General features: G+C 45.3%; 2 protein-coding genes and 2 non-coding genes across 4 annotated transcripts; 3 read left to right on the top strand and 1 right to left on the bottom strand.

The window, feature by feature from the left end:
* Nucleotides 1-1,098: 1,098 nt before the first annotated feature.
* On the top strand, nucleotides 1,099-5,871 carry LOC123080089 (noroxomaritidine/norcraugsodine reductase). Its single transcript, XM_044502957.1, has 5 exons — nucleotides 1,099-1,320; nucleotides 1,426-1,633; nucleotides 4,277-4,502; nucleotides 5,012-5,118; nucleotides 5,326-5,871. The coding sequence occupies exons 1-5, from the start codon at nucleotides 1,235-1,237 to the stop codon at nucleotides 5,488-5,490; spliced, it is 792 nt and encodes a 263-aa protein (XP_044358892.1). The 5' UTR covers nucleotides 1,099-1,234; the 3' UTR covers nucleotides 5,491-5,871.
* A 2,362-nt stretch (nucleotides 5,872-8,233) lies between these two features.
* On the top strand, nucleotides 8,234-11,040 carry LOC123080088 (noroxomaritidine/norcraugsodine reductase). The gene is made up of 5 exons (XM_044502956.1): nucleotides 8,234-8,415; nucleotides 8,538-8,745; nucleotides 8,928-9,153; nucleotides 10,368-10,474; nucleotides 10,627-11,040. Exons 1-5 carry the CDS (start codon nucleotides 8,330-8,332, stop codon nucleotides 10,789-10,791), a joined length of 792 nt encoding a protein of 263 aa, XP_044358891.1. The 5' UTR covers nucleotides 8,234-8,329; the 3' UTR covers nucleotides 10,792-11,040.
* Nucleotides 11,041-12,626: 1,586 nt separating this feature from the next.
* TRNAV-CAC (transfer RNA valine (anticodon CAC)) lies at nucleotides 12,627-12,700 on the top strand. Its single transcript has one exon. It is a non-coding gene; the product is annotated as a tRNA-Val (tRNA).
* A 706-nt stretch (nucleotides 12,701-13,406) lies between these two features.
* On the bottom strand, nucleotides 13,407-13,602 carry LOC123081104 (U2 spliceosomal RNA). The gene has a single exon (XR_006438628.1). It is a non-coding gene; the product is annotated as a U2 spliceosomal RNA (small nuclear RNA).
* Nucleotides 13,603-19,023: the final 5,421 nt, after the last annotated feature.

The following is a 19,023-nucleotide window of genomic DNA, read 5'->3' as shown; positions in this document are numbered from 1 at the left end:
AAGACCTCCAGATTAGATTCCGAGCAAGAATTACGTATTGAGGAAAGAGGTGCTTCCTTTTTTGTCATTTATAGATCGATCAGAGCCTGCAGAACAGAGAGGTGCGGTGCGGAAAAATTCCTCGATAGATACGAGACAGGGTTTTGGGCCAGTATAAAGCCAGGGGCGTCGATGGTGGAGGGGTGCTTATGGGGCCCATGCAGCCTGTCTCGCGCCCCTAGTCGCGAGCTAGGGGCATGTGGCGCTCACGGGCATCACCTTCTAGCCCTCCGGTGCTTCCTGGAAGCTTTTGGACTTGAAAATCACCGGCATTTATTTTTTCTGATTTTTTGGTCTCCTGAAAGTTATTTTTTGAAAAGTTTAAAAACAACAAAAAAATAAATAAAACTTCACTGGACGTTGAATCAGTAGGTCCGGCCCACATACGTGATAGCACATGATCACCCCTAGATTAGGTCTAAAAAGTGAGGCGATCCTAAAAAAAGGTCTACAAAGTGAGGCGCATTGGTCGCTTATTACGCTTAAATGCAGCTCCAAAATGGAGCGTCATGTGATGTGACCGTGATAGGACGACGCGTACACTGTTGGACTTATCGTGTTATCCTCTGCGTTCTGCGAGGTACTAGGTACTAGTGCGTGTCAGTGTGTGGTTGTGGCGTGCGTGCAGTAGGCAAATACGACTGGATAAGGTCCGATGCTTCTGGCTGTGACAGAGAAGTCGGAGTTGCGGTCGGCAGGGCCGCTGTGGCAACGATGACTCCATGAGGACAGTTTTCAGCAAGCGGTGCTCTCCGAATGTTGCGTTGGATTAGGGCGGTGCGAGGCTAGCAACTTTTTCGTGTGAAACTCATCAGCAAAATCGAAGCTGCCATGTCCTTGACGCTGTGGTCGACTGTTTGGCGTTGTTGTGGCCAGGTCGTCCGCGTTTGCCCATTTGGGATTTGTATCTAGGTTTTCATTCGGTTTTCTTCTAATTAACCGGGCAATTCTCTTCTTCTTAATCAATAAAAAGGGTAAATCTTTTGCCTCGTTAAAAAAAACGACTGGACACTCTGCTCTACTCGTGGAGCATGCGTCTCAGCCAGACAGCCACACACACACGGTCTATTTTACGTGTGGAGCGAGGGCACTCTCCCTGCGTACGGGCCTTGTCTTATTGAGGATATCTCGCCACTCCACTCGTATCAGAACACGTGCACACACGCCGCACATAGAGTGATCTAGCCAGAGAGAGATGGCAGCCGGCGGCATGAGCAGGGAGGCGAGGTGGAGCCTGGCCGGCGCGACGGCGCTGGTCACCGGCGGCAGCAAGGGGATCGGGTACGCAATTTTATAATCTTCTTACGTACGAGCATGCTATGTACAGTCCTATGTACGTATACTCATGTGCTTGTCTGCATGACGGTGCCGATGGGTGGAGAACAGCCACGCGATCGTGGAGGAGCTGGCGGGGCACGGGGCGCGGGTGCACACGTGCGCCCGGAGCGCGGCGGAGCTGGAGGAGTGCCGCCGCCGGTGGGAGTCCAGGGGCCTCCCGGTCACCGTTTCCGTCTGCGACGTCTCCCTGCGCGCCAGCAGGGAGCAGCTAGTGGAGACGGCCAAGCAAGTCTTCGACGGCAAGCTCGACATGCTGGTAACTAATAACTTCGAGGACTTGGGCTTATCGTCTTTCTGAAATCTCCAGAGTTCATCGGTTCAATCCGATTAAGTTCGGATTGAGAGTATCTCTAGCAAACCCCGTAAAAAAGCTGAACCCGTATAATTAACGAAAAAGAGTTTATTCGTTTTAGATTATAAAGCAACCGCACCAACAACATCCGACAACAACAACGATCTCAAAGTTCAAGTCGAAAGAGAGGCAAAGCAAAACAAAGTTGAAGAGGTCAAATAGGATCAGCTGGGGGCACAGCAAAACAAACCCCTAAATGAAAGTAGCAAGCTAGCTAATCTGGCTCTGGCGGTGGAGGGGGTAGCGGCGGCGCCATGGATCCGGCAGTGGCGCGTAGACTTGCAGTGATCCTGTCGATGTTGCCCCGATCGGGCCGCTTGCTAAGCGGTCTCTACAGCTGTAAGAAACTACACAATTTGTAAATCGAGTCAGTCGCACGAGATGGAATTACATGCTCAATCACTAATTTATTACGCACAGTCCATAGCGTCCAGGCCATCGGGCCACAGTGGCGGAGACAGGCCTGGGGCGGCTAGGGCTATAGGCCCAGGCCTAGAAACAACTTCCTTTGTAATTTCTTCATGCAAAGCATAGAAAATCATAGAAGTTTATCACTCAACATGGCATAGCCCCAGGCGTAATCTGCATCTAGCTCCGCCACTGGCGCCCACCACAACCGAAAGGGTGGGGCGCATCCTGGCCTCCCGCTTAGGACCGCCTGGAACAAGTCAGGGAGATTGTCGTGGCACCAGGCGCCCCCAACCGTATCCCCGGAGGCAACTCCAAAAGAAGATCGTCGTCGGGCATCGGAAGAAAATATGGTTGGAGTCTTCCGGCACTCCACACAACCTAGGCCATTCCGCTTACGGACCTCAGTACCCGAGGGTAAGCAGCCACACACCCATTACCAAAGAAAAATGCGGATCTTCAAAGGGAGCTTAATCTCCCAGAGGAGAGTCATCTCGGTCGGTCCCAGGGTAGCCACTAGCACATGGTATAGGGATTTGGCAGAAAAATCCCACCTGGTTCGAGAGACCAGGAAATCGAATCTTCCTCAAGGGAGGGAGAGTGGAGGGCAATGCATTGAAGCAGTTCCTCCCATTGGTCCCGCGCTAACGGGTCGAAGGTGCGGCGGCAGACTATGCCCCCCAGGTCCACCAGGGCCGCACACAAGGTGTGTTGCGGGCGGGCGCAAATACTGAATAACGCGTAGAACCGTTCAGTGAACGGTTTATAGCCTGACCACCGGTCTAACCAAAACAAGTTATTAGTACTCGTCCCCACCGTGATTGAAGATCCTATCCGAAGAACCAGCAGTAGTTGAATGATTGAGGACCCATAGAACCCGTATAATTCCGGCGAGTATACAGGTTTGGCCCATTTTTCTGTCCTGAATAGACACCGTATCCGCGGCCCGGCCCGTAAAAATTTTACCGTGGCCCGCAAAAACTCTCTCCCCACCACTATATATGCGGTTTCACCGCTCGGATACGGGTCAAACCCTATCCGCCTCCGCCGCGATTCCCCTCCTCCGCTGACCAATTTCTCGCCGTCGGCGAGCCTGAAAAAGCCATGGATGGCTACGGGAGCTCTGGGGATGACGCGGAGCGCCGCCGCTGCGCCAGATCCGATACCGCACACAAGCGGGGTGCGTGGAGGTGGCTCAACCGTGGGATCCAGCCGCCGCCGGCGTTCAAACGCCGCGAGCTGGTCGAGTACGAGCGCGAGCTCTCCCGCCGCAACCACGCCTCCTCTGTCGCGGGGAGCTCGTCCGCAGGTGCCTCGAGCTCGCGGCTCACTCCGGTGAAGAGGGAGCCGGAGGAGCTCGGGCCGCTCGCCGTCAAGCTCGAGGCCGACGCGCCGCCGCGTCGAGGAGTGATCGGCCCCGAGGACTACCTCCCCCGGGGCAGGAGGAGCACCTAGAGCGCGTTGTCATGGAACGTTCGGCGAGGGAGCAGGAGGAGGCCGAAGCGCACCGCCGCCGTGAGCTCGACTACGAGCAGATGTTCCTCCAGACGGGCCTCGCGGCGTCGCAGGCGCACGCGTCTAAGGAGGCGGACCTGCGCGTGATGAAGGTGGAGCAGACCAAGTTCTTCATCGACCTTGACTCCTCCGACGAGGACTGAGCTCCACTGGCTCCTCCGCCACGTCGTTGCCTCCGTGAGCTCGTCGATTTTGGTAGCTAGGCTCGGGCCCGCAAATTCCCCCACTAGTATGATCAATGTAGATGAACTATGTATGACCAATGTAGTATGTAGATGAACGAATGTATGATCAATGTAGATGGACTATGTATGACCAATGTAGTATGGAGATGAACGAATGTATGATCAATGTTGTTGCAAGTTTCTCTCGTGAATGTTTTTTTTTTAATTTTACAGTTTCATATACGGAGTCTGATCTGTAGCGCACGAATTCGTCCCGCAAATCTCATCTGCAACGAACTGTAGACGCATTTTGTGGATCGACATTATACAGGGTCTTGCTAGAGATGCTGTGAGATCACACCCGCCGTCCAGAGACTGTAAATTGGCTCTAAAATTCCACCCAATCCAAAGAGGTACACATGGGTTTACAAGGCTGACCATTCCTACTGTATATATGCAGGTGAACAACGCGGCGCAGGCTCTTGCCAAGGCGGCCGTGGAGTGCACATCAGAGGAATACACGCACCTCATGGCGACCAACCTAGAGTCGTGCTTCCACCTCAGCCAGCTCACGCACCCATTGCTCCTCAGGGCCTCCATCGCCGGAGGAGGTAGCATCGTCAACATATCCTCCCTTGGAGGCACGCTTGGGTTCCCCGGCCACGCACTTTACGGTATCACAAAAGGTAATATGCGCGGAAGCTTTTTTCGGTAATATGCGCTATTCCCTCCAGTAGTATACTTCAAAATTACACCGTCCATGTTAAAAATAAAACTTTGAAATAATGACAGTTTAAAAAATTAGTGCTTTAATTCGTACTTTAAAGATCATTTCAATGTCCAAAACACCGATCATATTTTCATTTAATATATTTGTAAGGTCCAAAAAATGAATGTTGTACATTTCGATAAAAATTCACACGCATGATTGTAGGTGTTCAATATCAATATTTCTAGATATCAATAGTCAAGTGATTATTTTGAAAATTTGACTCTTTCCATGCCTCAAACGACGATGTTTTTTCGAGACGATCGCACTACGGCATTTGAACTATCCAACTAACTATTTGTGAAAATACTCAAAGATGTTCTAATTTAAGGTATTCATGGCCATAACCACAACTCGATCCAAATTTCAACTTAGGCATGAAACTGACATGTCTTTTGTGCCTCTAATTTACCGCCTGATATGCAGGAGGAATCAACCAGCTTACAAGGAGCCTCGCTACTGAGTGGGCCCAGAACAAGATTCGGGTGAATTGTGTCGCCCCGGGCGTGACCAAGAGTGACATGTTAAACAGTGTAGGCACCGACCATGTCTTTATTTAAATTACATTAGAGAAAATACACAGGCAGAACTAGTTAACCTAATTAGTTATGACTCTTTTGCGTGTATAGTGCTGGAGATTAGAGAGAACGAGTTGGCAGAATCCTACTACACAACTCTTTAGTATCGGGTTTTCTAAGAAACAAATCATTTGGATAACTGATCATTTGTGAGTGGAACAGCTCGCACCGGACATTTTAGAGAAGGAGGTGGCAAGGATTCCGATGCGGCGGGCAGGCGAGCCAGAGGACGTGGCTGCAGTGGTGTCGTTCCTCTGCATGCCAGCAGCATCCTTCGTCGCTGGCCAGGTCATCACCGTCGATGGTGGTCGAACAATTAGTGCTTAGTTAATTAACGGTACCTCACCGATAAACTCGTGTGCATGTTGATCAATTCGTAAAGTAGCAGGTGAGTACTCCCTCCATCCCATTAGCTTGAAAAACGTTTTTATATTATGGCACTGAGGGAGGAGTTAGCAAGGACCTGAGTGTTGTCCGCTAGTATAATTATTTTGCTACATTGTTGATTTGTTGTTAGTCTTTATTGTATTTCTAAAGTAGATTTGCCTATTTAACTAGCCAAAGCGTGGCCGCACCCATGATGCATGATCTTGGATGTTGGCTTTGCCGTTATTGTGCTTTGTGTAATATTGGTGTACAAGTTATAAAGATGTGTACATTTTGGAACCGAACCGATATAGAGCACCCTATAGTGGTGATATTCATCCCTTGGAGTGAAGCCTCTCAACTATTGATCTTCGGTATAATACATATAATTAATTTTTCCCTAAACTTAAAAGGTAATTATCCATGGCACAATCGAACACAACTATTGGATCTTAACAAGGGTATTCGATTTTGCCCCCGATACGCACCTACATATATATGGTTCACATAATATACTATTAAACCATAAAGAGGCATATAATCAAGGGCAAATCTTTGAATTGTCATGCCAAAAAAAAATTCTCCATGGAGAAAGCTTAAACGTAGTAGAAGGATGAACTATGTTCCTTGCCACAAGACCATCCAATGCAGAAAAGCTTCCTATGCCCTTACTGTAGAAGCACCCAATGGCCCAAAAGGTATATTTAAATTATTACTACTACCATACTAAAGAATTACGCGCAACAAATCCCTAAAAAAAGAATTACACGCAACAACAGAAATAAAGTATCTAATGATTCCGTCTGATTCAAAGCCCCCAGCCCCAATGCCCAAACCAATAACCGGATCCGGACAAACAGGAGGTCGTGAGCATCCCAGGGTGGCAGGGAAGACTGATGAATGTGGGAGAGGACCGCCATCTTCAAATCCGGTCAAAGGGCAAACCCAGGATCAAGCTGCACGCTCTTCGTCATCACGCCGCCCAGCGACCATAAATGGCGCACACCAACATTCCATGCCAGCCCCCATCATGGGGAAGGAGGCGTGTGCCCCAATATGACCGTTGCCACGGATCCAAGCACTCCACACGCGGACCACCACCACCATGCGGCCATCACAGCTCCATCGTGTCATTGTCCTTGGCATGCGCGCCGCTGCCAAGGCACCCCGCGCGAGCACCGCAACCCAGCTCTTCTTCGCATCCGACGCTACTCGCCACCGGCCAGGGAGGACGAAGGCCCCCCGCCACCGACCATGCGAGGGGCTTTGCCCAGGTGACCCAGACCAGCGGTGGCGGGAGAGAAGAGGAAAGGAGGGGAGAAGAGGCGAAGTGATTGAGCTGCCACCTGAGTCGCCCGCAGGGGACGACGCGGGGGCCTAGGGTTTCCCTTGTGTATGACGTGACGTACTACCCTAGATCAAGGTACATAAAAGATGGAAATATATCAGGTTAGCATGCAAATAAAGTACATGTTGCTATTATGTGCAAAAGTTGTCTACCTACTTACTTGCATGCCTCAATTTCTACCCATGGAAGACAACTAGAATGACAAACTCAGAGAGTAAGCATGTGTCGCACCTTGTATACTTATCTAGAAGGCAAAAGGACAACATCGGCTAGAGCTAATCTTCCATGTAGCAACATCCTTAAGATGGTCGTTCAACCCACTCGATGTTGGGATAACATATGTGAATAATGAAACTAATATTAATTCACAACTTAATTTATTGCAGATGGATTTGAATTCTCTTGTGTGATGACCATGCAAGATTTCCAGCCGCTAGCAATTGCCCAATTCCAAATATCAATTCAACAGCTATGACGGAGCCGATAGCATTGAGAAACGGTCTAATCCTAGTAGGGCAAGTGGGATGCAACAAGCTTTTGGTACTCTAACTGTATGGATGTCATTGACACTATGAAGAACTATGGGGACTCAATCGATGTTGCTGCTGCAGTTTATGAAGAATGATCCTTCCTTTGTAGAGGTTTTGCTATTGTCAAGTTCGATCACTGCCCTAGAGAAGCCAATCAAGTTAGCACATTGTTTTACCTCGATATTCTAAGAGTTCTAGTGCTACTCTGTGGCAACAACATGAACCACCTGATGTAATATTCGCGCACCTAACAAATGACGTAACTTTTACGCCATTTTTGATGAAGTCGCAACAATGGCTTTTCCTAAAAAGCGCGCCAAGAGAGTTAGGGAGAGATAACAACTTGAATAAAGATTCTAACCAACTCATGCACACATTATCCTCTATAGATTACAACGACGCAATGATTCAAAGTCCGCCAAAAGCTCCGACAAGTGCATCTAACAGTAAACTTTGGATTTATATACAATTTTTCAAGGATAAGTCATCAGTGGTCAAAGCTGTAATAATGAAATCGACATCCAAAACGGCAGCTATTCTTGAGAAAACGCCACCCGCATCCGTCTTGCATGCACGTACACATCGTCAATCGCCAATCCATCTCCCATTCACCGTGAACCAGTGATCGGTCTACAAATTGGAGTGTGGCTTGACTGCCTGGAGTAGGCAAATACGACTGGACACTATGATGCTCAGCTCGGTGCTCGTGGAACATGTGTTTCTGCCACGCACTGCCTACGCTACGTGTGAAGCGAGGTAACTCTCCCTAGTCCCTACGCGGCTTGTCTTACATATATCTTGCCACCCCACCGCACAGAGTATCAGAACACGCGCACATAGAGAGATCTAGAGAAAGACAGACAGAGCGAGCGAGAGAGAGAGAGAGAGAGAGAGAGAGAGAGAGAGAGAGAGAGAGAGAGAGATGGCGGGCGGTGGCATGAGCAGGGAGGAGAGGTGGAGCCTGGCCGGCGCGACGGCGCTCGTCACCGGCGGCAGCAAAGGGATCGGGTACGTGATCATACTGTAATCTAATCAGCTAGCTTAGGTACGAAGATGCAATTTACTACTATAGTCGTTGATCGACCGATCGATGCATATATTCATGTGCTTATCGATCGATGGAATCGCAGCCACGCGATCGTGGAGGAGCTGGCGGGGCACGGGGCGCGGGTGCACACGTGTGCCCGGAGCGCGGCGGAGCTGGAGGAGTGCCGCCGCCGGTGGGAGTCCAGGGGCCTCCAGGTCACCGTCTCCGTCTGCGACGTCTCCCTGCGCGCCCACAGGGAGCAGCTCGTGGAGACGGTCAAGCAAGTCTTCGATGGCAAGCTCGACATACTGGTAAGTCGTCTTCCTGAAATCTCCAGAGTTTGTCGTTTCAATCTGATTAACTTCAGATTGAGATCACGGCTGGCCGACCCCCAAAGATTGCAAATGGGCTCTGAAATTCCACCCAATCCAAAGATGTTCGACTGGATTTAAAGGGCTAATTCTTTTCTCTGGATCATTTCTAATCTATGCAGGTGAACAACGCGGCACAGATTCTAGCCAAGCCGGGCGTGGAGTGGACATCGGAGGAGTACTCGCACCTCATGGCGACCAACTTAGAGTCGTGCTTCCACCTGAGCCAGCTCGCGCACCCCTTGCTCCTCAGGGCCTCCATCGCTGGAGGAGGTAGCATCGTCAACATATCCTCCCTCGGGGGCACGCTTGGGTTCCCGGGCCTCGCAATTTACAGTATGACAAAAGGTAATTCCCTCCGGTTATCCTACTTTTGAAATTTGAGTATTATTACAGCGTCCATGTTAAAATTGAAACTTTCAAATAATGACGGTTTTCAGAAAATAGTGATTTTATTTGTACTTTAAAGATCAGGTAAATGTCTGAAACAACAATCATGCTTTCATTTAATACTAGCTAATATGTCCGTGTGTTTCAGTGGGAGAAAAACAATCAGATTATGCCAAGATGAGATAAAGACTAAAATGTTTTTTCATAAACTACGTATGAATCATGTCATGATGAGATAAGGGACTTTTAAAAAGTCATTTCAAAAATTGAAAATGTGATGATCTCATCATGACTTGATTTCCTAATACGCCACAACAAAATACTTTTTGGCTGAGCAAAATGCACTCACGGACCCTGCCTTAGCTAGACTGATGAATGTTGTGTCTCGTGTTGACCTAGTGTCGCGGTGTTTTTCATGACCAATAAAACTCCGGTACCAGAATAAACATAGCTATGTATGGAGAAAAAAATCTGATACTTAGTTATTTTCATATAGCTTACAAAAACTAACCATAGAAAGTTGTGTCAATTTTTGGGGGGATCAGTGTTGCACAGAACACGAAAATACCTTTTACCCGACGCGCGCTGGACTAGATAAAATAATAAAACAACCGCTACAGATCACCTAAAAAAACATCTATGTATTGTAAGCCCCGGTTGGTTTTGTTCGTTATTTAAGGATCTGTTTGAATTTTTGTGAACATTTTCTAAAATTTCATGGATATTCTTTTCCAAATTCCCGAATATGTTTTGAATATGGGCTCGACGTTGTACAGAACACAGATTTTTTTTACCCGACGCACGATGGACTAAATAAAATCATAAAGCGACCTCTACAGATCACCTAAAAAAACCTCTATGTAAGTGTCGGTTCGTTTTATTCATTGTTTCAATGGATCTGTTTGATATTTTGTGAACATTTCCTAAAATTTCACGGATTCTTTTTGCAATTTCTCAATATTTCTAGATATCAAACTATTGACTCTTTCCTTTTCTCAAACAGCGATGTTTTTTGAGACGAGATCGCACTATAACTTTTTAGTTATCCAGTCTAACTACTTGTAAAAAAACTCAAAGAAGCTCTAACTGAATGTACTCATAACCACGACTCGATCCAATTTTCAACTGAGGCATAAAACTGACATCTATTTTTTCTGTCTGTAATATACCAGGAGGAATTAACCAGCTTACAAGGAGCCTTGCTACCGAATGGGCCCAGAACAAGATCCGGGTGAACTGCGTCGCCCCAGGCGCAACCAAGAGTGACATGTTAAACAGTGTAGGCACCGACCGAGTCTTCATTAAAATTACAATCAAAAAATACACAAGCAAAACTATTTAGCCTAATTAGTTAAGACTTTTACGTATGTAGTAGGATTCTCTTCTAAGAAACAAATCATTTGGTGAACTGATCATTTGTGCGTGGAACAGCTTCCACCGGAAATTAAAGAGAACGAGCTGGCGAGGAATCCGATGCGGCGGGCAGGCGAGCCAGAGGAGGTGGCTGCAGTGGTGTCGTTCCTCTGCATGCCAGCGGCATCCTTCGTCACCGGCCAAGTCATCACCGTTGATGGTGGTCGAACAATTAGTGCGTAGTTAATTATTATGAGGGCCTCATCGATTAAACTCTTCTGCATGCAGGTTCAATAATAAAGTAGAAAGTAGTTAGCAAGGACCTGAGTGTTGTCCCCTAGCCGTTTTACATTTTCCCTACACTTTTAGCAAAGGCCAAAACATGTTGTATGAAAAAAAAAAAACATTTGTCTTCTATGAAAGCTGAGTTCAAAAAGGACTAATATGATAAAGCCGTGGGATTTCAAGTTTCACGAAACTTCGGACGATTAAGTCATGTTGCCCAATAACTATGTGCACACATACAACTTGACAATAGCTAGAAGATATAAGGACGTGGATCTTTCGAGCGTGGGGGGCAATGCACCCGAGATGGGATTTTTTTAAGAAGAAACAAAATGAGACAAAAAAAGTCTGAAACTTGTTTTGTAACAAGCATGGCCTGGCGTAATACTCGTGTGAAAAGTTTCTCAGAGGAATGACTCTTGTGGTATTCTAAGCAAAAAGAATTTTGCAAGTCCAAAAAATGTGAACAGTGACTTTTTATATAGTATTGACTTTTTTTCAACATACCATGGTAGTCATGGCCTGGCCTGTTTGCAATTTTTTAGAATCCTTAAATTCCAAAAGGAAAAAAAGATATGCTCAAATTTCAGTTTTTTGGTTAAATCTGGTCAAACTATGGTCAAACTACTTATTCAAGAAGTATTAATGTTACTACATAATTATTCAAGGATATTAGTGTTACTAAATAATTATTTCAATTTTTTGAATTTTGGTCAAATCTGGTCAAACTGTGGTCAAACTATGGTCAAACTGTGGTCAAACTTATTCAAGAAATATTAGTGTTACTAAATAATTACTGTTTTTTAGAATGATAGTTTCAAACTCAAACGGTGAAACGTGTGACCTAATGCTCAAGCTAAACTGTTGAGGGTTAATAGGATTGACAGCTTACATTTGTCAGTAAAACAACAAGTGCAGACTTGGAAAGTAGAAGGAATAGAGCTCCGAAGTTAAGCGTGCTCGGGCTGGGGGAGTGAGAGGATGGGTGACTGGTCGGGAAGTTAGACGATTTGGAATGAGTGATCCACACTTGAGTAGTTAAGAGGGGTGATTAAAGACTAAATCATCAAATAATTCAGAAAATCGAAAAAAAGTTCAAATTTTTTCCCCAAAATTTTCAGAAAAAAAATTAAAAAAAAAATCTTTAGTACCGGTTGGTAACACCAACCGGTACTAAAGGTCCCCCATACCACGGCGCGAGCTCACGCCACGTGGTGGGCCTTTAGTGGCGGTTCGTGCCGAACCGGTACTGAGGGGGGGGGGCTTTAGTCTCCACTCTTTATTGCCGGTTGCAGAACCGGCACTAAAAGCCCTTAGGAACCGGTGATAAAGCTTCGTTTTCTACTAGTGTATGTTTCAGTTAGGTTTCTCACTGCTCTAGGTACTCCATCTTTTTTTTATTTACTTTGGTTTTTAGTTTTGTCCTAAGTGAAACTTTATTTTTATAAGTTTGAAAGTTGATAAAAAATAATATTAAAATTTATAATAAAAAAATATTCAATGATGAATCTAGTGGTATTGATTCCGTATTGTAAATGTTCATAAATTTTTACTATAAACTTGGTCAAACTTTATTATATTGTATAGTATGAATTAGGATAAAAAGCAAATATGCAGAGTAAATAAATTCTAGGGGGTATGTTAAATAATCCAGGGAAGCTATTGAGGTGTAAGCCTTTATATAACACTGTAAAGAACTTGTCAACGTAATTATTTGGTTTAACCGTTTAAGCATGCAACAGCCGTGTAAGCAAACTGGTAATATAGCAGCACCTGGCTAAAGAAAACAACTTGTCTGGGTGGTGTAGTTGGTTATCACGTTAGTCTCACACACTAAAGGTCCCCATTTCGAACCTGGGCTTAGACAACTATTTTTTTTAGCTTTTTTTAAAGCATATAGGTAGCTCGTTAATTTGGTTTGAGATTAATCCGACTTGCTCAAATTATTCATGCTATATACTCCTTTCGTCTAAAGCATACTATATTCTTGTAGAAAATCAATAGTCATACTTGTCTGTACAGTACTTGACCACTAGTTAATTAGTAACGACGTTAAAAAAGATGTGAATGGCACCATTGTATTTTTCATTAACAATTGTATCACAACTTTTTTTTGGTCATGGTTTACTTGCATACATCTTTTATCTATTGCCAATATCACTAACTAGAAAAAATATGTTAACAATTTGTTCTTTCGTGCGTGTCGCGGCGACTCACGGAACGTGTGGCTACCCCCTGAGATAGATACAGGACGAGTAACGACGACTACTTGGCGGCTTTGTGTACAGCAAGTAAAATGCCACGGTGACCAGTAGTACAGATTGTGAACATAGTGGGTCTGATTTGCACGAAGCGCTGAGGAAAACACGCATCCAACTTCGAAACGGCAGCAAGCACGCTGTGGCTGCATGCAAAGTTGAGCTAATCTGCTTCCGAAAGGACTCGCGCCAACCTCCTACAAACAGTCTCTTCTACCGAATACTTAACCAAAGCATTGGTTAAACTTCAAACATCGCCAAAAATTTAAATTTTAACTTGATTTGGTTGGGGTGCACCTGTTTAACTTGATTTGGTTGGGGTGCACCTGCCCAAGCAGTAGTGCAACACCTGGGAGACATCTAAGGGTCCCAGTGGCAAGCCACTGTAGTGGACCCTTCCTCATAAAAAATAAATTTAATATCATTGTGAACACATGACCCACATATCAGATATTAAACTGATAAAAACAGATACTACACTTGATCTTAGCCAAAAGGCCGAGAAAGGTATGAGTTGGGGTGCTGCCCTGCCTATTTATTTGTAGCTTGAGCGTCCTCCCGTTCCTTCTGGTTGGGCGAGGTGGTACTAAACGAGTTGCTCGCGCCCACACGCCTGCTGAGTGCGCATGGCGTAACCCCCAAGCGAGGCCAAATTTGCTGTTTTTATCTTTTTACGTAAGTTTAGTCAGATCTGGCCCTTATTCGAAAATATTTCGGGATTTGACCTTTTTCCTACCGCCATAGTCCTCGGCAGTAGGGTATAACATGCTACCGCCACGGTCTGTCACAAACTCACAGTAAGGTTTAACTGCGCCATTACATGGCCATAATGTGGAAAATACCCCACCGCCAAAGATTCTGGTGGTAGGCCTTTATAACCTACCGCCAGTGTATAGGGCAGGTCATTGTTCCCAGACGAAAGTTGCATGTGCATGCGCCCACCCGGTTAAAGCTGCTGCTGCTACATGCACGCCTACCCAGCTTAAGCTGCTACTGCTAGTACTCCTTGTGCATGCATGGGCAATGGGAGAGAGAGTGATTGATTGATTGGATCCAATAAACAAACATCGCATGACGTGTGTCTCTGGTTCTGCATGTTCCTGGGAGGTAGTGACAATACTAAGGGGGTGTTTGGTTCAGGGACTTTTTAGTCCCAGAGACTACAGAAAGTTCCTAAAAAGTCCCTAAGAACCAAACGGGAGGGACTTTTTCTACAGGGACTAGAAAAAGACTCTACTAGAGAGTCTTTTTTGATTAGTCCCTAGGACTAGAAAAAGTCCTACGACTTCTGAACCAAACACCCCCTAAAAGAAAGCTAGGAATATAAGGCTGCACCATTGCACCTTCCAGGAATGATGCGTGCATGCATGTTGCACAGCTACCACCATGCTCTTTGGCGGTAGGTTTGTATAGCCTACGGTCATTGACGCTGGCGGTAACCACTTAACCACGTCAGTTGTTCGTGACGGCGTTGGTACATTGACCAGGTTTCTACCGCCAGGACCAGTAGCGATAGGTTGTTCTACACTACCGTCAAGGATTATGGTGGTAAGAAAAGGGTCAGATCCCGAAATACTTTTGAACAAGGGTCAGATCCGGCTAAATTTCAATAAAAGGGTCAAAACACGAAAATCGGCCCCCAAGCGAGCCTCTGGCATGGGCCTCAAACAAGATGATGGGTCTCCCAATTTCAGCCCAATCGTTGCGTTTCGTTGACAGAGGTGGCCCAGTTGTGTCTCCCTTTCGTTGTATGCATGGTTCTGCTGGTAATCCTCGCGATGGCTGTGGCGCACGGTGCGACGGGACTCCCAGCGATGCAGTCGATCGGCTCCGTAACTAGCAATTCTTGTGCGCTTTCTTTTGCAGGATCGCATGTACTACTCTACGTAGTTCCACACAGGAAGAAGTTTTTATATCAGCATAATAAAGCCACATACGGTGTAGTACATGTGAATCTTCTATATCTAAATAGGGGCACCCCACTAGCTGATTTTTCTGACTCCACATGAAGCCATGGCATTCGAATTTCTATAACCGTTGATGCAGTATAGTTCACGAGTCTGCAGCCGTTTGATCATGTTTTGATGCAATTTACGAGACCTGCCACCGCTAAGTGGAAAATAACAATTCGCTGTTTCTCCCCAGCGCCCTCTATTCTTCGATCGCACTGCCCCGCTCAAGTTTTCGTGCATGGGCTAGGCCTGGACCTGCCGCTGCTGGGCTGGCTACCGAAGCCAACATATGTTATGTGGGTTGTAGGCTGCAGCCCATGGGTGCTAGGATCCCACATACGGTCATCTTCCCCACGCTACGACTCTAATCCCCGTCTTACGCCGCCACAAATTATAGCTTCAAATGCAGATGAAACTGCAGCATTGATCGCCCACATTACCATCCCTTCATACCCTGCAACTGATGAAGAATTGCTAGATAGAACTGAGCGGACACCGCCTTTGCAATTTAGTGTTGCCATCCTCCCGCAAGACCGTCGGTCTGCCTCACCTCTGTCGCCACCATGGTTCCTGGGTGGCAGGTCGGGTCACAGTTCAATTGCCAAGCAGCCAGATCTTCGAGGAAGACATAGCCAAGTCGACCTGCACGGGTTGTTAACCTCCTCTGCCTCGCCCCAAAAATTTCTGAGTGATGGGAAGCTGGATGCTGGCCACCGTTCCATTGCCAGCCACCCGCTACTGCTCTCCTCTGAACCTCCTCCGCCATGCTTGCCCGTACGTCTCCCCTTGATGTTTCTATGAGTGTTGGGACGCTGGCTGGGCCTCCGTTCCTTGGCCGGCCATCTATATAATCGAGCAAGGAATAGCTGATGTGTCCTTAATGTGTCGTTGCTCTGCTCTGAAGACGCCAGGGGCAGCGAGAAGCCGACTAAATTAGCAAAGGCGATTTCCATAGTGAGTCATGCCCACCTTCGGGACGGTCACATCAGCTAATCAGGTGAGCATCGCTGCGCTCTTACATTCATCTGTGAGATGATGAATAGCACTCGATATGCTTATGTGTGGCATGTCGTTTAGATTCTACTTTTGCAGTTACATCCTACCACACCGCAGTTTGCACCATCTGATGCTACGACGTCACACGCCTTCGATATTCTCCAGTCCAGGCACATGCACGTGCATGCACTTCACCGGGATGGCTTTTCACTTGGAGTATGTTCTTAGATACTAAGTGCTCTTCTCAATAGGTCATTATCTACCAACAAAATCTGAAGGGATGCAAAAGTATTATCTTGCACATCTATGTTGTGACCTTTTCTCTATGCGATTTTGTTTGGTAAAATGCACCCTATTCTTCCCTGGTGTTTTTTTCTTATTGTTATTTTTTTCATAGCAGAGTGGCAAAAATATCAATAGATACACTGTTGTTGCTCAGATCAAGAAACCGAGGTCAGTGCTTTGAATTAAAAATAAGTCATTCATCTTCATATCAAGGTATAAGTTTAATGTTTGCACCTTATAATACATTTGCAAAGTCAGTCATCGTGTCTTATGTGGCATCCGTGAAGAGGGCATATTTCACAAGCAGATACCATTAACATTTATGGCCAAAGTCAGTCACCCTGTCTTATGTGGCAAAAGTGACCCATTCATTATTTGTTTGTGAGACCCCATAATTGAGGTGAGAATTTGTTTCCCATAACTGTGGCAAAAGTGACGCAAATTTGGCAAGACTTTTTCCCAGTGTTTTTTGGATGATGCTCTATAATGCAGCCGCTCGATGTTTTAGGATATTCTGTTTTCACTTAGTTTAGTTATAAAACTTCCATGTAATATATATTATCGTTGGTCCACTTTTTTCGTAATATAGTAGTTCTAAACTTAAAGATAGCCATTTTGTGGTTAACATAGTTCCAAATTAATTGCGGTGATTGGTTGTATTAATTCCAAATTTCTACTTGCAAAGTTTACTCTCTTATATGTAATGATTTTTTTTTCACATTGATGACCATGATTTTTCATACAGAGTGCTAGGGATCAAGACATAGTTTAACATTGGGCCAAATTTTACAAGTATTTGAACCACTTTTTTATCTGGATACTTCAAAGTTATTTACTTTGTATTAGAGACTTCGCGCACATGAGATTCATTTTGTGCCAGTGGCAATCCGCCAGTCGGCTAGCAAATATTTTTCTAAATATTCTCTTCATGTTACTAATTTTTCTATAATTTTCCACCTGTAATTCTATAAATAGGTATGTTTGCATTCCTTTCCGCAGCAATGCGCGGGGTATCATCTAGTATTGCAAGTAGCAACGAGGAATATAGTGTATGCAGGGGCAAATGATCCCCAACAGCACGCGGCATGGAGATCCCTTCATCATCTGTAATCAAGTCAACTGCAAGATGCCTTTGGAAAAAGCAGCCTCATTTGAGTATAGATAGATGTTCAGTTTTCTGAATATGAAAACATATGCCTGGGCATTTTTATGTAAAAGGCGGCATAAACTTTGAAGTGCCGACAACTGCAAATTGAACTCAAAGGCCAAAACAGGTTGTATGAAAAAAAAACGAAAAAAAACATTTGTCTTCTATGAAAGCTGAGTTCAAAAAGGACTAATATGATAAAGCCGTGGGATTTCAAGTTTCACGAAACTTCGGACGATTAAGTCATGTTGCCCAATAACTATGTGCACACATACAACTTGACAATAGCTAGAAGATATAAGGACGTGGATCTTTGGAGCGTGGGGGGCAGTGCACCCGAGATGGAATTTTTTTAAGAAAAAACGAAATGAGACAAAAAAAGTCTGAAACTTGTTTTGTAACAAGCATGGCCTGGCGTAATACTCGTGTGAAAAGTTTCTCAGAGGAATGACTCTTGTGGTATTCTAAGCAAAAAGAATTTTGCAAGTCCAAAAAATGTGAACAGTGACTTTTTATATAGTATTGACTTTTTTTTCAACATACCATGGTAGTCATTCCTTCGCCAAACTTTTCACAGGGCATTACGTTAAGTCATGTTTATTACAAAAAAAAAGATTAAGAATTTGTAGACTCTTATATATTTCCGTAAGATATACTCTCTTCTTTATGCACGATGGGACTCTGTGTTGAACTTGAGCATCACCCTAGTATATGTAGCAAGGGATTCATGTTTATTCAATGAGTAAAAACTTAACGAAAATCTAATTTCCGTACAAATAAAATACTACTCCGTCCATCCCATATTAACTGTCACTCAAAGGATGTACCTAGACGTATTTTAGTGCAATTAATATGGGGCGAAGGGAGTACTAGATTATTTGTACCTCTCATAATTAGTAAACACGATGCCATAAGAACAAAAGGTTTGTATGGGATGAAGGGAAAATGTTAACCGATTCAAGGTGGAATCTATAAAGCTCACTCTCATGATGGCTAGTATGGTTTTGGAAACGTATACTACTGCTTGAACATCAATTTTTAGTTAGGTTAGTTCAATTATCGGTCATGCACAGGCGTGTAAAAAATGTCAAACTGATAAATACCTATAAGTATATCACCACTGCAGAACGGTATACCACCTCATCAACTACTAGCCTTAGCCACGAGTCAATGACGAGGGTCAACACTGACCGGTCACTAAATGCGCGTCACTGATGACTGTTCTAGACAAGTCATCACTGACCGGCCAATTTCGGGACACTTCAGCACTGACCGGCCAGTCTTACGGGGGATCAGCGATGACTTGCCGCTGGTTAGTGATGATGCTCATCACTGACCAGTCGTTCCATATGAGGGTCACTGATGACATGTCATCACTGACTGGCCAGCCTTAGTGATCGTCATTGTTGATTCATATCACTTCTAAGAATTTTCTTAGCCAGCCCATAATGCGTAAAACGATCTAACCTACCATTTCCAAGTCCTATGCCCCCAACCCCCTCTCTCTCTCTCTCTCTCTCTCTGTGTGTGTGTGTGGCGGCGCCCACACCCC

This window comes from Triticum aestivum, chromosome 3D (genome assembly GCF_018294505.1).
Source record: "Triticum aestivum cultivar Chinese Spring chromosome 3D, IWGSC CS RefSeq v2.1, whole genome shotgun sequence".
Classification (NCBI taxonomy): Eukaryota; Viridiplantae; Streptophyta; class Magnoliopsida; order Poales; family Poaceae; genus Triticum; species Triticum aestivum.
The sequence above is the reverse complement of the archived record's forward strand: the minus strand, read 5'-3'. Positions and strand labels throughout refer to the sequence as shown.